Genomic DNA, 17886 nt, shown 5'->3' on the forward strand with positions numbered 1-17886 from the left:
TCTGCCAGAGGCACCCACGTCCCTGGCAGTGGGTGGCATCGCTCCCGCTCCTGGCACACATATGGCCCTTATTAAAAAGCAAAATTACTCTTTCACCCTCTGGTGGCAAAACTTCAGAGCTCGGATCAGCTGTGGGAGCCTCAATTAATTACCAGCGGGTTGTTCCTATTCCGCTAATTACGCTGGAATGGGCACGAGAACGCCGGGAATGAGCACGGGCCGCTCCAGAAAAAGTTTAGTATTTAAGGTAAAAAAAGAAGGGGGCGAGGGAGAGCTGGGGGTTGGCAGAGGATGCTTCGTGATGCTGCTCCGAGCAGCCTGTCCTGGCTCTGGTGGCCTCCTGGGATGCCACCTCTGCTGTCTCATTCCTGGGGAAACTGAGGCAGCGGCGGGAGAGCAGCCGGAGCCGCGGGAGCCGCCAGCCCCGAGCGCCCGCCCGCGGGGCAGCATCGCCTCTGATAATTAAGCACTATCAACAATTGCATATTAATTAATTTAATATCCATTATTATTAATTAACAGGGTAATTAAACCCTTCCCGTAATTAACACACCACCCAGCAGAGAGGCCTGGCTGCACAGCCCCGGAGTGCCAGGGGAGAGGGGCTGCACGGGGAGCGGGGACGGAGCCGCTGCCGGAGCCCCCGGGGACGTGGAGCCACACGGGGAGGGAAAGTGATTCCTCAAAGCAAGGGCCTCACACGACATTTATTTGCATTTTATTATAAAAAAATACAGAATCCAAATGGGGGGGGGCGATAGATCCGGTTACCATCAGCACGACGTCGAGGACGAAAGCGGAATGTCGAAGGACGGAGCGAGGCACGACGGGGACCAGCACGGAGGGACAGCGCCGAGGAGGGGGGGCTGCTCTGGGGGACCCCCCAGCCCTGCCCCTGCCGCCTCCGTCCTCCCACCCTCCCACAGTCGCTGTACACAATATAGATATTTATATATATAATCTATATATATATAAAACACAGACCGAAGGCCAGGCGGGTGCTGTTGGCTCCGTGTCGGAGCCCAGTGGGTCCCCCCCTCATCCCCCCCATAAACACAATGCTTCTGTCACCTTCGGGAACCACGACCTGGTCTGGACACACGGGGACAGGGACAGGGACAGCAGGGAATGCGATTTTTTTATCGTGGGGTTTTTCTTTTTTTTGTATTTTTTTTTTTTATCCGTTTGTTTGTCTGTTTGTTTGTTTGTTTTTTTTTTTTGGATGGTCGAGATGAGCTTATTGCGAGATTCCAGCTTCCTAGTCTAAAAAATAAAAATAAAATAAAAATAAGATAAACCCTTCCATAAAATCCATTCTCAACAATACATAAAAAAAACCGCTCACAGTATAGCGCTGTATGTACAGGGACGGAGCCCTCGGGAAGGGCCAGGATCCGCCTGGAATGGGGGCTGCGGCTGGGGCTGAGCCCATCACCGGCACCCCCTGGGACCACCAACCCCCTGGGGAACGGGGGGGCTCTGTGGGACAGGCAGGGGACCCCCCCAGGTGGGACAGCCCCAGATTTAAGGCGAGGAGGGGTCAGACCCCGGGGCTGCGGGGGGACCCCTCCCTGGGGACCTGCCACCCCTGGGGTCAGGGCCAACCTCGGATCAGGGGTTTTGGGGGGGGGGGGTTTGCTTATTAATGCAAAGGAAAAGGGAAAAATCCCCAAGCCCAACCCCGGAATGTCGGGGGGCAAAGGGGGGACCGTGGGGAGCACCACGATGGACGTGGCCCCCCTGGGGGGACTCTTGGACCCCCAAGGCATTGGGGGGACACGGTGCAGAGCGGAGGAGGAAAATCCATGGCACAGCCTCCTCCCGCCCCGGCGAGCTCAGCCCTGCTCCGGCAGGGGCTCCAGCCCCGGCGCCGGACAAACGTCCTTGGAATGATGCCCACGGCTGGGCGAGCCCGGCCCGCCGGCTCCCAGCGCCCGGCGGTGCTTCCCGTGCCAGCCGGCCATTCCCGGTGTTCCCAGTGCCGGCCATTTTCAGTGCCAGCTATTCCTGGTGCTCCCAGTGCCGGCCATGTTCAGTGCCAGCCATCTCCAGTGCTGTCCATCCTCGGTGCTCTCGGTGCCGGCCGTTCCCGGTGCTCCCAGTCCCAGCCATCCCTGGCGTTCTCCGTGCCGGCCATTCCCGGTGCTCCCTGTGCCAGCAGACATCCCCACTGCTCTTCCTGCCGGCCATTCCCGGTGCTCTCCATGCCACCCATTCCAGTGCTCCCGGTATCCGCCGGCCATTCCCGGTGCTCTCCCAGCACTGGCCATCCCAGTGCTCCCTGCCGGCCGTTCCCGGTGCTCCCCTCGGCTGGATCCCGTTTCCTCTGCTGCTCACGGAGCTGTCCCGGTGTTCCATGGGGACACTGGTGCCATCTGTGGCACGAGCGAAGGGAATGGGGTGACCCCCCCAGGGGGGCTGTGTCTGTCCACCCTCGTGTCCAGGAGTGTCCGGGGGTGTCCGGACCGGCTCCATGACATCCTGGGGCCGGGCTGGGAAGGAGTCCGTGCCCACGGAGCCGTTGGCACCATCGCTGTGTCCGGCGGTCCCGGCAATCCGGAGGCTCCACCGGGCGGGGGCTGAGCCTGGCCCCGGGCAGGTCAGTCTGGCCTGGGGGGGCCCGGCCGGGAAAAAACCCAACAACCAAAAATAAAAACCTTTTTTTTTTTTCTTAAAAAAAAAAAAAAAAAAAAGAAAAAAACCCAACGGACGAGGACTCTGTATTTGGTCTAGAAATGTAAAAAGCGATGCCCGACCGGGACGGCCGGAGCTCGAGCTGCGGGACAGGGATGGGAGCCGGGATCCATCCCGCGGGACAGCCCGGCACCGCTCCCCCAGGGGTGACTGTGCCACCACAGGGACTTCCCGTGGCCGCAGGATCCTCGCCGGCAGCACCAGTGACACCATCCAGGCAGGATCCGTGCCCGGGCTGCTCCTGCCCCGCGGAGCCGCTCCCGGGGTCGGGCTACGAGGCCAGGAGCGTCCAGACGACCGGCACCACCGCCAGCGCCGCCGGCGGGACCCTGAGGCTGCAGCAGGAGTTGTTGCTGGTGAAAATGGGCTCCGGGGACTCGTAGAGGGAATCGTCTGTGGAAGAGGAGGAAGAGAGGGATGTGTGAGCCGGGGCACGGCTGAGAGCCAGGCTGGACCCAGCCCGGGCAGGGCAGGGGGGATGCTCAGCACGCTGGGACTGGGGTCCCGAGAGGAGCTGGGTACTGATCCTCCCCCAGATCCCAATATCCCCAAAAGTACTGCTGGCACAGGGCCAGCCCCGTGTGGCTCCACAGCCCCGTGTCCCAGGGAAGGGCAGGGTGGGGATGACACGGGTGCTCTCCGGGGATGGAGGGTGGGTGAGGGCACAGAGCTCTCCGGTTCCAGGGATTTTTATGGACCTAGAGGCAGGAAAAGCAGAGCCTGGTCCTGTCTAGGGACGCTCCATTGCTCCACCCATCTGATCCCCTCGTTCCCCCTCATCCTGGAAGGTCCCTGTACTGTGTGGGGTCCCCCCAGACCGGGGTGCCCTGTGCCAGGCATCTGCAATTGGGAATATTTCAGGACCCAGTCGAGGGGTGTCCAGGTGCCCCCTCAGGGGCCCCTCACCACCCCCAGGGCCCAGCCCCTCTCCCCTTCCCTTCCCCTCCGCAAGGTGGAAATAAAAAAAAATCCCAGTATTATTAAAATACTAAAAAATAACATGGGGAGAGATCTTTTCCCCTCGTTCTGAAGGGAAGGTGATGAGTTTTTACAGCCGGTTCCGTTATGCTGGGTTTTATTTTAAAGCCACTGAAGAAAGGAGGCGAGAGCCATCCGTTACCCGGTGACATTCCGCTGTCCCCGGGGAGAGCCGCTGCCATTTGCTAATTACACGTTAACAGGAGAAGAAAATTATTAATTTGTTTTTTTAAATGGCTGATTTATGCGAGCCGGGGAAGTGGCCGCAGCGCAGAGATTATTATTGCTATTAATTATATTTTTTTTCCCTGTCTGTCCACCACGGGCTGGACAGGCTGGGATGGCTCTGTCAGGGCTGGGGGTCCCTGTCCCCATCCCTGTCCCCATCCCCAGGGCCACCACCTGCAGGGCAGGACCCAGGGGCCCCCCAGGGACCCCCCAATCTCTGACTTACTCGTTGGCCGAACATAAACCTTCAGCTTCAGGCAGGGCCTGTCCACCGTGTTCGGGGGGGACGCGGCTGCGGGGAGGAAAAGGGGAGAGAGACCAGTGGGTTGGGAGGGGCAGAGACAAAGCGAGGGTCAAGCACTGAGAAACAATAATAAACACTGGAAGAAAGGGAGGAATTGCAGTAATTATCGAGGTGAAAGTCCCTCTCAGGGTGAGAAAATGGGAATTTTTTTAATATATATATATATTAATAAAGGAATTTAATTTTCTCTGTAGTTTTCTTTTTAATTTTAAAAGCAGATTTTTTTTTTTTTTCCCGAACCTTTCCTTTTCTTTTGCCTTTTGGTGCTGCACCCCACGGGGGGGGAAGGAGAAGGCGCCGAGCCAAGTGGCACCACGGGGATCCCACAGCATCCCATCCCACAGCATCCCATCCCACAGCATCCCATCCCACAGCATCCCATCCCACAGCATCCCATCCCACAGCACCCCATCCCACAGCATCCCATCCCACAGCACCCCATCCCACAGCATCCCATCCCACAGCACCCCATCCCACAGCATCCCATCCCACAGCATCCCATCCCACAGCACCCCATCCCACAGCACCCCATCCCACAGCACCCCATCCCACAGCATCCCATCCCACAGCATCCCATCCCACAGCACCCCATCCCACAGCACCCCATCCCACAGCACCCCAGCCCACAGCACCCCATCCCACAGCATCCCATCCCACAGCATCCCATCCCACAGCACCCCATCCCAGCTCCATCCCCCGGTCCCCAGGGCCACGAGGTGCCCTTGACCCCTGCCAGGGCCACGAGCGTGCCCTGGTGCTGGTGGGTTAATGGATTCCAATCCATGGGCTCGAGGAGGAGGTAATTTCTTTTCTTTCATGTCTGCTAAATACGGTTCCTCAAAGAGGCATAATTTCTAATGTTCCGCATGACGGGAATTCTAACCGGGTTAGCAATGATCAGCTTCCCATTTACTCCTGTGTAATCTCTCCCTAACGACATTAAAAAATAAAAAAAAATAAAATAAAATAAGGGGTGGGGGGGGGAGAGAGCGAGTTGTGGCCGCAGTTATTGCGCCGGTGACATTTTACGGGGGGAGGGAGAGGGGGGGAAATGGTAATTTAATATAGATAAAAGGAACAAATTAAGTGGGCTGAAAACAGCTGCTTTAGGAAAAAGAGGGAGAAATGATAAGGAGTGTGGCGGTGGCTCCGGAGGGGCCGGCGGGTCCTTGGCTCCCGGTGCCACCGGGGTCACACTGCCCTGTTTGGGTCTGGGCTTTACCCCAGCGCCTGCTCCCAGCACCACTGCATTATTTCTCCATGGCTCCAGCGAGCTCATGAGGAAGCCGGTCTGGGTCCTCTCCCCCACCTCTGCCCTGGCCCCTGCAGACACTCCAGAGAGGGAAATGCCCTCCCAGGGACCCCCGTCCTGCCGCCGGCGCCAGAGAGGGCCGGGCAGTTTGGGGGCCAGGTTTGGGTGAGAAAGGGGAGCCCAGACCCGGGAGAGCACAGGGATACATGGGAATGCACGGGAGAGCATGGGAATTGCATGTGAGAGCCCGGGAACACGTGGGAGGGCACGGGAATATAAGTGAGAGCACAAGAGCACACAGGAGAGCGTAGGAAATACATGTGGGAGCAGGGGAATGAGTGAGAGATGGGGACACATGGGAGCACGGGAATATGAGTGAGAGTGTGGGGACACATGGGAGCACATAGGAATTACATGTGAGAGCACAGAAAACACGGGGGCTCTGCCACACTCCGGGTCACCAACACACACTGAGCCCGAGCCCGGCCGGCGATGCCGGGATGTGCCCGGGATGAGCTCCCAGACCCCCTCCCTCCCCTCCCCACTCACAGATGTAATAGTACTCGTGGCCGGGCCTGAACTCGAACCCCAGCGAGAAGGGGGTGAAGAGCTGGAACTTCTCGGAGAACTTGAGGGGCCCGTTGGGGGAGTCGGGGCGGTTGCACTCCCAGCGCTTGAAGCCGCGCTGCCGGTGGTCGCAGGACGCGTGGCCCTCGTAGTTCACCATGTACAGGATGTACCTCTCCATGCGCTCGGGCAGCGGCTCCTCGTAGTGCGGGCAGTAGATGTCCAGGTAGTCGTTGATGCTCACCTCCACCGTGTAGTCCCCGCGGTGGAACCTGCAGGATGACTCGGGTCAGTGGGGGGCACCGGGACCCTGCAGTGGTTTGGGCTGGGAGGGACCCACGGGCAGGGACACCTTCCACTTAGCCCAGGCTGCTCCACCCTGGCCTTGGACGCTCCCTGGGATGGGGCAGCCACAGCTTCTCTGGGCAACCTGTGCCAGGGCCTCACCAGCCAGTTTAACCATGATCCAGGGCCTGATCCCGCCCATCCCACCCCGACATCCCTATTAACCTCCAGATTAACCCAGAGCCTCTTTGTTTTACGCCGATAAACCGGCACCACTCAGTAGGAAACGACACAAAAATGATTATTCCCGGCGATCCCGGCGGAGCTCCGGCACCGCCGCAGCCAAGCACCACAATCCCGGTGTCGTTTGCGTTCTTGGCACTGCTTATCCGAGAGATTAAGGGATTAGCAGCCCTGGAGAACTCCGTGGCACATGCCAGCAAGCCCTGCTCCAGCTCCTCGGGGCGACCCCCGTGTCCCCCCTCCCCAAACTGCAGACCCGGAGCTCCCGGCACCGCAGCCGGGAAAGCTCGAGGCCAAATCCACAGGCGGCCCCAGGAGCCAGTTTGGCAGCTTGGCTTTCCCCCCATCAGTGAGTGAGTTTTCTTTGCTAATTAATTTGAGACTCCACAGCACGGCCCCCCCTCAGCCCCCAACCTTGGCATGACCAGAGATGGGGGTCACTCCACGGCTCCAGGGCTTGGCCAGTGGCCAGAGGGGTCAGCACGGCCCTGGTGGGATGGGGGTGGTGACCACAACCTCCCTGGCCCCCCCAGAGCAGCATCTCGGGGCTCCCTGACAGCCCCTGAGCCTGTGGCAGCTGCAAGCGGGGCTGAGACTGGATGAAACTCATCACAGGGACCCCCCAAATGTGATCCCGCATCCCTGGGGCCGGCGGGACGGAGGGTGATCCCAAAGGCACCCCAAACAGGGAAGGGGGGGCAGACGGGAGGTGGTGCAGGGAGGGGGCTCCTGCAGCCCCCCTCCAGCTCATTACCTGCCTCATAAGCTCTCTGATCACACAGGGAACGCGCTAATTAAGGAGCAGGGTTTCTCCCTCTCCTTCCCTCTCCTTTCCCGAGCCAGTTGTGCCAACCCTGCCCCTGGCAAGGTAACATTGGAAAATGTAAAATTAATACAAAGGGCTGGAATTTACTGGGAAACAATTTTCAAACGCGCAGAGAACAATAAAAAATATCGAAAAAAAAAAAAAGCCCACAAAAAAACCCTCTTCTTGCTGCCTTTTATTTAAAAAAAATTATTTATTTTAATGATCGTTGCTAAAGCCCAAGCAAAGACGAGGCGGGGGGGCCCACGTATCAGGGGAATAATAATAATAATTATTATATTTTTGGGAAAAACTCACTGTGAGGGCCTTCGCCTGCCTGACAAATTGCTGAATTAAAGCTGATTAAAGCTGATAAATGGCCCAGATGGAGACAGATGTGGGGGGGGGGGCTGCGGGGAGGGGGTCACCCTCTGTTGGGGGGGGCTCTGGGGAGGGGGTCACCCTTCACAGGGGGGCTGCAGGGAGCTGTGGGGACCCCCAGCACGGTGCACCCCACTCTGCAGGGGGTCCTGGGCTCCCCCCAGTCTGATGCCACGGGATGGGGACGATGCTGTGGGAAGAGGATGATCCCATCACCGGGGATGATGCCAAGGGATGGGGCTGATGCCACCACTGGATCTGATGTCATCACTGGATCCAGTGCCATGGCCCCCCAGACGGGCAGGGTGGCATCTCCAGGCTGGACACACACTGGCTTCCCAAGTTTTTACCTCCTGGATATTCAGCAGGGAGGGGAAAAGCCTTCCCGAGAGGCAGCCACAGCCCAAGGCCCCCAGCCCCTGCGGGTCAGAGCCAACCAGGAGAGCAAACCCTGTGCCCAAACCCTGGTCCTGGTCCCCTCAACTGCACCTCAGTGCCTCAGTTTCCCCTCTGAGCAGGAGCAGCATCCCCCCAAAATTCCCAAATTCAGGCGGTGACCCAGCACGGGAACAAAGCGGATTTGTCTCTCCACACCCTGTGAGACCAGCCAGTGTCCCAAGGGTTAAATAATTCAGATTTTTCTTTCCTGAACAGCTTGAAAAGAGATATGATTGCGCCCGCTGGAATAGGGGGGGGGGATATTATGGATGGAAAAGAGCTATTTAAGCTGAGGAACGGTGTTGGCACATAAACAAATGGGTATAAACCGGCCATGAATAAATTGAGGCTGGAAATTAGGAGGTTTGTAACCACTGGGGGCTGGACAGGGCTCGTGGGGGCAGCGAGGCGAGGGGGGAATTGGGGCAGGGGGTCTCGGGTATGGGGTCCCCCCCTCTCCAAGGGCACCCGTCCTTGCGGGGCCAGGCACTGAGAGACTTAAAATCTCCCTTCCGCTTTCATCTCCCGAAATCTCCTTCATTCAAATAGTCACAGCGTGATCAGGAGTAATAAGCCTATTACAGAGCAAAATAAAACACAGCAGCTCCCCCCCGCCCCCCCAAACCAGCCCCCCCCCGGCCCCGCCGCCCTCTCCCCTGCTATTAAACACAACCTGATGGGAATTCAGCTGCAGAGCAGCCAATGCCACCCCCCGACCCCTCCCAGCCCCGCCGGGGTCCCCCCCAGGGAATGGGCACAAAAGGAGCCCGGGGGTGGCAGGGAAGGGCCCCTGGGGCGCAGGAACCCACCGACCCCTGCCAGGGGCTCTTTCCTCCATTAATCCCGGGGCTCGGCTGGGCCCTGGCAAGTCCGTGCCTGGCAATGGACTTCCCGCCGGGAACGTTTAAGCCGGTTTTCCATCTGCTTCTCCTTCCCCTCGGGCAGCCGGGATCGCTGCCGAGCCGAGTGAAGCCGAGTGTCATCCCGCGGGATGCGAACGGCAGCGCCGGGCGGGAGCCAGACGAGGCTGTCAGGGACAATTTGGGCCACGCTGTCGGTCCCAGTGTCCCGGAGGCAGATCCCTATTCCCTGTTCGAGAGGCAAAAGCCACTTGAGTGGGCCGGGAGGGGATGGAGCCGGAGCTGGATCCACCTGGACACCCATCTCCACCCAGCGCATCCCACCACCCCCTCCCACCAGGGCCAAGGTTTATTTTAACCACGTTGGCAGGGAGCAAGTGCAGCCACCTCAGCAGCATCCCCAGCAGCCAGTGCATCCCAAACCCCCTCGGGGCTGAGCCCCAGCGCTGGCAGGGGTGAGATGACATTCAGGGGACACCCCCTCTCCATCATCCCCAGCCCTGGTAGGGGTGAGATGACATTCAGGGGACACCCCACCTCCATCATCCCCAGCCCTGGCAGGGGTGAGATGACATTCAGGGGACACCCCCTCTCCATCATCCCCAGCCCTGGCAGGGGTGGTGCCTCCCGGTCCCCAGAGGCTCCGGCGCTGTCCCCGGTGCCGCGGCTCACGGAGCGCTGGTAATGTGGTCCGGGGGGACCCGCCGTACACACAGCACCTAAATTATTTAATTTCTCCAAACTACTGCACCTTTATAAATCATTAAAAGCTCCTTTTGATCTGTGTTAATGAGGTTTCCCGAGTGCGGGGCTGGGAAACGCTTCGGCGCCGGGAAAGCGACGCCGCTGATTAAAAAAATAAAGAAGGAGTGAGCGGGAGCACGGGGGGTGGGAGAGGGGACGGGCACGGGGCAGGGGGCACGGGAGACGGGCACGGGGTGGCTTAGGCATGCTCGTTATGGTTTTCTCTTTCCCTGTCTTCCCTTTCCCTTTTCCTTTTGCCTTCCCTTTCCTTTTCCTCTCTCTTTCTCTTTCTCTTTTTCTCCTGGGGACAGGATTGGGGAAGTGGAAAGGGATGGGAACAGGGGACAAGGATGGGGACATGGGGACAGGGATGGGAATGGGGATGAGGATGAGGATGGGGGACTGGGGTGGGCACTGCGGGTAATGGATGCAAATTCCATGCAGAACCAGCGGGTGCCTCCCCAGCAGGAGCAGCACCCCCGGCCCGGCTCAGCCTGGCACTCCCAAGGCAAACACCTTCATTTACGGCTATTTCCCTTTCCCTTCTTTCAAGGTAAATGACAGAAAATCCCAGGACAGCCATCAGCCTCCGAGGTAACCTCGTCCCGCCTCGGCCGCGCTCCCACCGGATTCGGCGGCTCCTGTTACCTGGGGCAACGGCGGGGAAATGACGGCTGGCATCTAAATTGCCATCATTACACTCCAGAGCCAACACTCCCCATTTACACTTTATTGTCATCTTTTGCTTTAGGGAGATGCTGAGATATTACAGGACGGGGCGAGGGAGCGGGATGAGATGGGATGTACGAGGAGAGGGACACGGAGACAAATGGGGACCCCCGGAGCCGTCATTTCAGCCTGTTTGTGGATCCGGAGGTGGAGCCGGGGCCCGTTCCCGCGGGCTATGGGGAGGCTCTGGCACACAGAAGAAAACCAAATTTGCTTAAATGCAAGAGCCAGCCTGTCAGGGCCTGGGCACGAGACACCTCAGAGAGGATTCCCACCAAAGTGGTGCCGAAAACGCCGCCCAAGGAGCCCCGGCCTCCTCCCCCCATTGCACCACTGGCACCCTGTTTCAGTGTTGGTGCCCTACTTTGGGGCCAGCACACCATTTCTGGGCTGGCACCCTACTGCAGGGCTGGTACCCCACTGTGGTATCACCCCAAGGTACTCATGGGCCCCCCAAAGCAAAACCTGCTCTTGATCCTCCAAACACCAAGTCAGTTCTCCCCCCCCAACCCGCTTTTTGCCAAGTTGCACGAAGAAAAATGCAAAGCCAAACTTGGGGTGTCACCAACCCCCCCCAGCTCTGCTCGGGGACCACAGTGAGACGAGGCCAGGGGGGCAGAGCGAGGGGGAGCTGCTGGGAACAGCAGAGGGAGGAACGGGGCCTTTCAAGTGTTTGCAGCGAAAAAAGGAAAGAAAGAAAAAAGCAAAGAGTTCAAAAACTGAGCAGCTTTTCAGGGAAGAGCCCGGGCGGCTCTGCCCCTGGTCCTGCTGTGCCGTGCATGGGATTGGGATCACAGAGATCCCACCCAGTGTCTCCCTGAGAGGGACCCTGGAGCTCGTAACCGTGCACACGCCTGGGATAAACCCAACCAGAGCTGTGAACACAAGAGCTGGGAGCTGGCTGACCCCCTGGATGAGCCTGGAGCTGGCTGACCCCCTGGATGAGCCTGGAGCTGGCTGACCCTCTGGATGAGCCTGGAGCTGGCTGACCCCCTGGATGAGCTGGGAGCTGGCTGACCCTCTGGATGAGCCTGGAGCTGGCTGACCCCCTGGATGAGCTGGGAGCTGGCTGACCCTCTGGATGAGCCTGGAGCTGGCTGACCCCTTAGATGAGCCTGGAGCTGGCTGACCCCCTGGATGAGCCTGGAGCTGGCTGACCCCCTGGATGAGCTGGGAGCTGGCTGACCCCCTGGATGAGCCTGGAGCTGGCTGACCCCCTGGATGAGCCTGGAGCCGGCTGCTCCACGACGACCCAGCACAGCATGGACAAGCCAGATGGATGGATCCTGCCATGATGCCAGCATGGATCAGACAGGTTTTTCCCTCAGACTCATGACATCACTCTCTTGTCCAGAAATAAACAGAGATGTCAATAGGAAATCGTATTTTTGGCACACAAATACTCCATTTTCCATGTGCCAGAGCCTATCCCGGGAGGACAAACCCACTCTCCAGGCAGGTGAAGCCCCTTTTTGGGGTGCTCTACCCTCTCCCACCAACCAAAGCTCCCTGGAACTGCTCCAGCTGCTGCAATTCCCACCACTCACCCCTCATTAGCATGGCTGCTCGTTAGCCCAGCGCTGAGACTAATCAATACTGCCATTAACCGAGTCCCTGGAATTAATGCGCTTGAACCTGGCAGGCCGGAGGATATTGGTCATTTTTCCACTTAACCTGGCAGGAGGAGTTTTTCCCTTTGCTGGTGGCAGTGGATCGTGGAGGGAAACTGGGACAGTTCATCCCAACAGCTTCTGGCTCCACCACCAGCTTTTGGTCATCCCAAGGTTGCCGGATGCTCCCGAACCTCTGGGAGCACCATCAGCCCAAGGGAAGGGCTCTGGGGCAGCTCTGGGGCCTCCATCCCAGCGTGGGGACCCCCACGACGTGACCCTCTGGTGCCACCTCATCCCTGCAGCTGCTCCATCCCTTCTGCTGCGGGTCCCCAGCCCCGGTGCCCTCCCCGGGCGGGCACAGCCGAGTTGTTCTCCCGGGCACCCCGGAGCCACCCTCCCCTGCTGCTCCCGCCGCCTCGCAGTGCCTCTGGCTAAACAGAGATCAGAAATGTTAGATCTTTCTTAACATCTCCTGCCAGCACTGTCAGTGGCCCTCTCCAGAGTACCAGGGCCCTCTGTTATGTAAACACAGCACATTCTCTGTCAAAGATTAAAAAAAAAAAAGCCTCATTTGCACATAAAAGCAGCCTCTGCACTAGTTCCGGGCACTGTGGCATGTAAGGAAGACTGTAGGTTAAATTCAATAATAAAGTGGGGCGGCGCAGAGGTCCCGGCTCCTTCTCCCAGCCCAGCCCCGGACGCTGCGGCCACCGAGCGGGGCCGGCCACGAGCCCCCGGGATGGGGACTGGGGAGGCACCGCGAGGCCCAGCGTGGGGTGTGGGTGAATGACCCCAGCCCCCCACTGCCCCCTGCTCAGACAGCCTGAACCCCACCCCGGTGTTCCTCTGTGCCCCCCTCGTGCCCACGGCACACCCAGACACCGCCATTCCCACCTGTCCCCTTGGCAGCCCATCCAGAGCAGGGCACGCTGCCCCACAGCCCTCCCTCCCCACGTGTGTGCCCAGGGGAGCCGGCACCGCCCTCACACCCTGGCACGGCTCTGCCGGCGGCACCGCCGGGGCAGCTCCGGGGCACCGAGGCACCAGGAGCCCCCTGGATCCGGATGTGACACCCCTTGCTGCCAGCCCTGGGTGACGTGATGCCCACAGGATGGCACCGAGGGGGTCTCCAGCCACGACTGCCCCTCGCCCTCCCCTGGGAGCGCCGGCGCCCGGGCGGCTCCGGGGATGGCGGCAGCCAGCCGGGATCCACGGCCGGATCCGCGGAAATCGAATCACAGCACAAATTCACCGCCGGAGAGACCGGGGCTGGAAAGTGTAACAGTAATTGTGTTACTGCCCGCAGGGCCTCCTGCTCCCAGGGAGCCACGGGGGCACGGCGGGGTGGGCACGGTAGGTGGGGACGGTAAGGTGGGCACGGCAGGATGGGCACAGAGGGATGGACACGACGGGATGGGAACGATGGGATGGGCATGGCAATGGTGGCACAGGGGGCTCGCTGGACACCCAAATCCCCCAGACCCAGCGGGGAGAGGAATGAGGGTCCAGGAGGGAGAAGGGCGAGGGCCAGCGGAGGGCACGTGGAGCCAGATGGATGCAGAAGGGGCAGAGCCAGGTGGCACGAGGGGTCACGGTGGTGGCCGACAGTGAAGGTGACGGGGGCACCGGGGTCTGGAAGGAGGCGAAAGAGGAGAGGCCACCCTTGCTCCCGAATCCCGGATTGTTCCCATCCCAGCCTGGCACACACGTCCCTGTGCACACTGAGCTCTCTGCACACCAGCCCCGCTCTCGCCCCCGCCGCCGCCGGGCCCGGCACGTCTCTCGCAGCCGGATCCCGGGCACGTGCCAGCCCGTGCACGGGCCCACGCGTGCTCATCCGTGCTCCGGCGGCTCACGCTGAGCGCCCTAATTACCGCGTCTGGCCAGGCGGGCGGGCGCTGATAACGGGCACGGGACGGAGCCGCTGGGGGTTATCAGCCGGTGACAGCCGGGCCCCCCCGCCGCCCGCGCCGGCTCCGCGCCACAGCCCGCTGGGACGGCAGGATCAAGGCGCCCTTTGGGGGTCTCCGGCGGGGGACGGGGTAAACAGCCCCCTGGGAGTGACCTCGTTAGCACGGCCGAGCCCCGATGCTCGTTGTGGCTGGTCCTGGCACGCTGCGGGCACGGCCCCAGGCTGGAGGGTCCCCAGCGGCACCGCCGGCGGCACTGTGGCAGTGCCAGCCTCTTGTCCCATCTGCTGTCACCTCCCTGCCATCCTGGGGGCAAGGGACAGCCTGTCCTCGGGTGCCCACCCTTCTGGTCCCAGGCTAGAGGGAGATTTTGGGTGTCCTGGGTGCTGTGAGGGGATGGTCGAGAGGACGGGTGGCAGCAGAAAAGGGCGTCGGGGGGATCAGTGTCACCCTTCGGTCTCTGAGACAAACCAGCTGCTGCCCCAGTGCTCCACAGAGCCATTTCCATTGGTGCCACCCCAGAGCCACAGCTGGGATGTGGCACAGTCCTGCTGTGACACCGGGGTGGCATCCACTGCCTCCGTTTCCCTGTCCCAGGGCTGGTGCCTCCCGCACAGCGCAGGTCCAGCAGCAGGAGAGACAAACAAGGAGCACATTCCCCACCCTGGCTGGTTCAAGACACACCAGTTCACACACATAAACACATCCTGGTGCATTATTTCGGGCACTGGTCACTATTTTCCAGTGGTGGTCGGATTGTGGGCAGTGGTGGGACGGGGGGTGGCGGGTGCACTGGCGACTCTTTAACCTTGGAACACTTGGACTCGCGGGGAATTTGGGGCGAGCGGCGGGAGCCATGGCAGCAATTTGATCGGCAGGAGCACCGGCCCCGCAATCACCGGGAAAACGCCGACGCGGTGGAAATCGGTGGAAATGGGCCGGCGCTGCCCAGCGGGACGGCATGGACAGCACGGACAGCATGGACAGCATGGACAGCACGGACAGCACGGACAGCATGGACAGCACGGACAGCACGGACAGCATGGACAGCACGGACGGCACGGACAGCACGGACAGCACAGTGGGGCCAAGCGGGCACGGGGACACGGCTCGGAAGGACGGACACAGCGGGCACAGGGCAGGGACCTGCCTGTCACCCCACCAGCCCTGCCCCAGCCCGGTGACACCCCAGTGCTCGGGGGTCAGCGGGCAGGCCCCGGTCCCGCAGTGACCCCCGGCCAAAGGACACCGGGGCCTGTCCCCCGTCCCGGCACCGCCGGGCTGCGGAGCCGTAATTCATCACCCCCGCCCCTGACAGCTCCCTTTGACGGGGTCTCTGGGGGGGCCGAGCGATGCCTTTTGTCTGCCCAACAATTAATTATTTCCTGGCTAATGATGAACTCCGACTTGCCAAGCAGGGAATGGCTGTGTGGGGGAATGAGCCGGCCCCTCCCTCACCCTGCCATGCCCCCCTCACACCTTCCCCCTGGCAGGGTGGGACACTGGGGTATCCACAGGTAAGTCTGGGCTGTGGGGTCCTCCTACATCCCACTATCCTTCCCATGGACACGCTGCCCCCAAAAATGGCATCCTGAAAACAGAGGGCCCTGTAACAAGGCGGGTGCTGGGGTGGCAGGATGGGTCCTGCTCATGGCAGGTGGGTTCTGTGCTGAGGCAGCAGGTGCTGGGAGCACTCTGAGTGCCAGTAGCCCTGGAGCACTCCAGGAGCAGATAACTGGCTGATGGAGCTGAGCTAATGGAGAAAATCCATTTAGGATCACTCGATACTCTCCCCCGAGCTTTCATTACACCTTGGGGCTCCGCAGGGCACCGGGCCCTGAGCTGGTCTCTGCCAGCCCAGACCCCACCGCTGCAGCTGCCTGTCTCAGCAGACACTGGCAGGAGGTGGGGAGAGATGTGCATGGGGGGGACGCAGGGAGGGATTTGCACGGGGAAGGACACGGGAAGAGACGGAGGGAGGGATGTGCAGAGGGAGGGATGCGGGAAGGGATGCAGGGAGGGATGAGGAAAGGGATGCAGGGATGGTTGTGCATGTGGAGGGAAGTGGGAAGGAGGGATGCGGGGAGGGATGTGCACAAAGGCTTCAGCCCTGAGCTCGTGGCCGCAGGTGACAAGAGCAACGCCAGCACTTCCTGAGAGGGACAGGGACAAACCGGGGGTGCGACGGGGCCCCTGCCCTGGAGCAGCTCCCAAGGAGCCCGGCCTGGCTCGGTGCCACGGCACGGGAAGGCACAGGGACCCCCGGGGCTGCGGGCACTCGGGCCACCTCCCGCGGCGGGAAAGGCTACGGAGCCATGGAAAGAAGTAAAATAATTACCGGGCGCCGGCGGCTCGGGCTCCCGCCCGGCGCGTTCTGTTTAAGGCTAGTTAATAGCCAGTGTTCTCTGGTTAGGCCTGAATGACATTTCCAGAGTTATAATAACTGAGCTATTACTCGCCGTATTGATGCATTCCCCCCGCCGGCAGCGGCTCATCCCGCGCCGAGCCGCCCGGCCGCCGAAAGCTCCTTTAGTCAATAGCACTTCTATTTTTCATTACTCCCTGGAAATGTGGCTCTTGGAAGCTCATCCGTCATTCAATTACGCCCTGGTTCAGTCCTATCATACACGTGTCATAAAGTTCCTCAGATCTGAACTGCTGTTAATTTTCTGCGCCATCCCAAGGGGATGCCCGGGACGTGCCTGGAAAGCAACCAGGCAGCCGAGGGCATGCCGGGTACGGGCGCTCCGGGGAGCGGGGGCTGCGGCAGTGCCGGGGTGCCCGGGCGCGGGGGCTCGGTGCCGGATGGGTCACCCTGGAGCTCGGACACCGTCCCCTCCCCGTGGCAGCGGCAGCGGGCCCGGCGGCGCACGACCTTGGCAGCGCCGGGAATTTATTCCTGGGGCTGGTTTATTCCTTTATCAGGTGTTGGTTTAACAGGGCGAGCTCCCCCCCCTTCCCCTTTAATCCTATCGGCATCTGTGTTCGGCACGTCCGTACCCGGAATAATCACCTGCCTGGCAGATTTGTCACTTCACCAGATGTAATCGGGGAACTTTTCCTTTTTTTTTTTTTTTTTTCTTTCTGAAACTCTCCTTATTTTCTGTTTCTTAGAAGCTGCAGCTCGCGGGCAGAGGCGGCTGCTGCAGGCGGTACCTGCTCCAGGTCATCCTGCCCAAACCCAAGGGTCTGCTCTGCTCAGCTCCACTCCCCAGCTGGATTTTGGCCGAGGGAATGGGGGAGGATGACGGGGCAGCAGCACGGAGGGTGGGTGTCAAACGCCATCCCATGATGCCGTGACGCTCCCACCATCCTCAGCTACCTGTGAGAGCACCTGGATGGGCACAAACCCACGAGCCAGGGGAGAAATGGGCACAGCAGGAGGCTGGGGGATGGCTGGGGGATGTCAGGGATGGGAGAGGTTGAGTGAGGGAGATGATGGGGCTGGGGGATGTTGAGTCAGGGGGATGCCAGGCTGGGAGGATGCCAGGCCAGGGGGGTGCTGGGGCTGGGAGGATGCCAGATCAGGGGGATGCAGAGGTTACTCACAACATGTCCCTGCACAGATGACAAGGACCTTCAGGTCCTTCACAGTCATAAACACTCAAGCCCAAGAGATGACGCGGGTCCCACTCCCCTCCACACCCCCGAGGCACGGCTCCTCCTGCTTCCCCACGCTCCTGCACCCTGGAATGCTCATGGCCATCCCATCCCAGGGGTCCTGCTCAGTCCCCTCACCACCGCCTGGGTGGTCTCAGCCACACTGCTCGGCCTCCCAGCAGGACAATGACCTGGCCACTGTCCTGCTCCTCCGCGCCGGTCCCGCGGGGCCTCCCAGGCGCCGCTTCCCCGAGC

The 17886-nt window shown here is 60.6% G+C and overlaps 1 protein-coding gene across 1 annotated transcript in view; it reads right to left on the minus strand.

Annotated features, from left to right (window-relative positions):
• Positions 1 to 702: 702 nt before the first annotated feature.
• The window catches only part of EFNA2 (ephrin A2), a 37805-nt gene continuing 20621 nt past the window's right edge, over positions 703 to 17886 (minus strand). Inside the window, exons 2-4 of the mRNA XM_064637600.1 lie at positions 6006 to 6295; positions 4127 to 4192; positions 703 to 3087 (exon numbers count right to left, since the gene is read on the minus strand). Of these exons, the coding sequence (XP_064493670.1) occupies positions 2966 to 3087; positions 4127 to 4192; positions 6006 to 6295 (478 nt within the window). The 3' untranslated portion in view covers positions 703 to 2965. The remainder of the gene's footprint in view (positions 3088 to 4126; positions 4193 to 6005; positions 6296 to 17886) is intronic.

This window comes from Pseudopipra pipra, chromosome 27 (genome assembly GCF_036250125.1).
Source record: "Pseudopipra pipra isolate bDixPip1 chromosome 27, bDixPip1.hap1, whole genome shotgun sequence".
Classification (NCBI taxonomy): domain Eukaryota; kingdom Metazoa; phylum Chordata; class Aves; order Passeriformes; family Pipridae; genus Pseudopipra; species Pseudopipra pipra.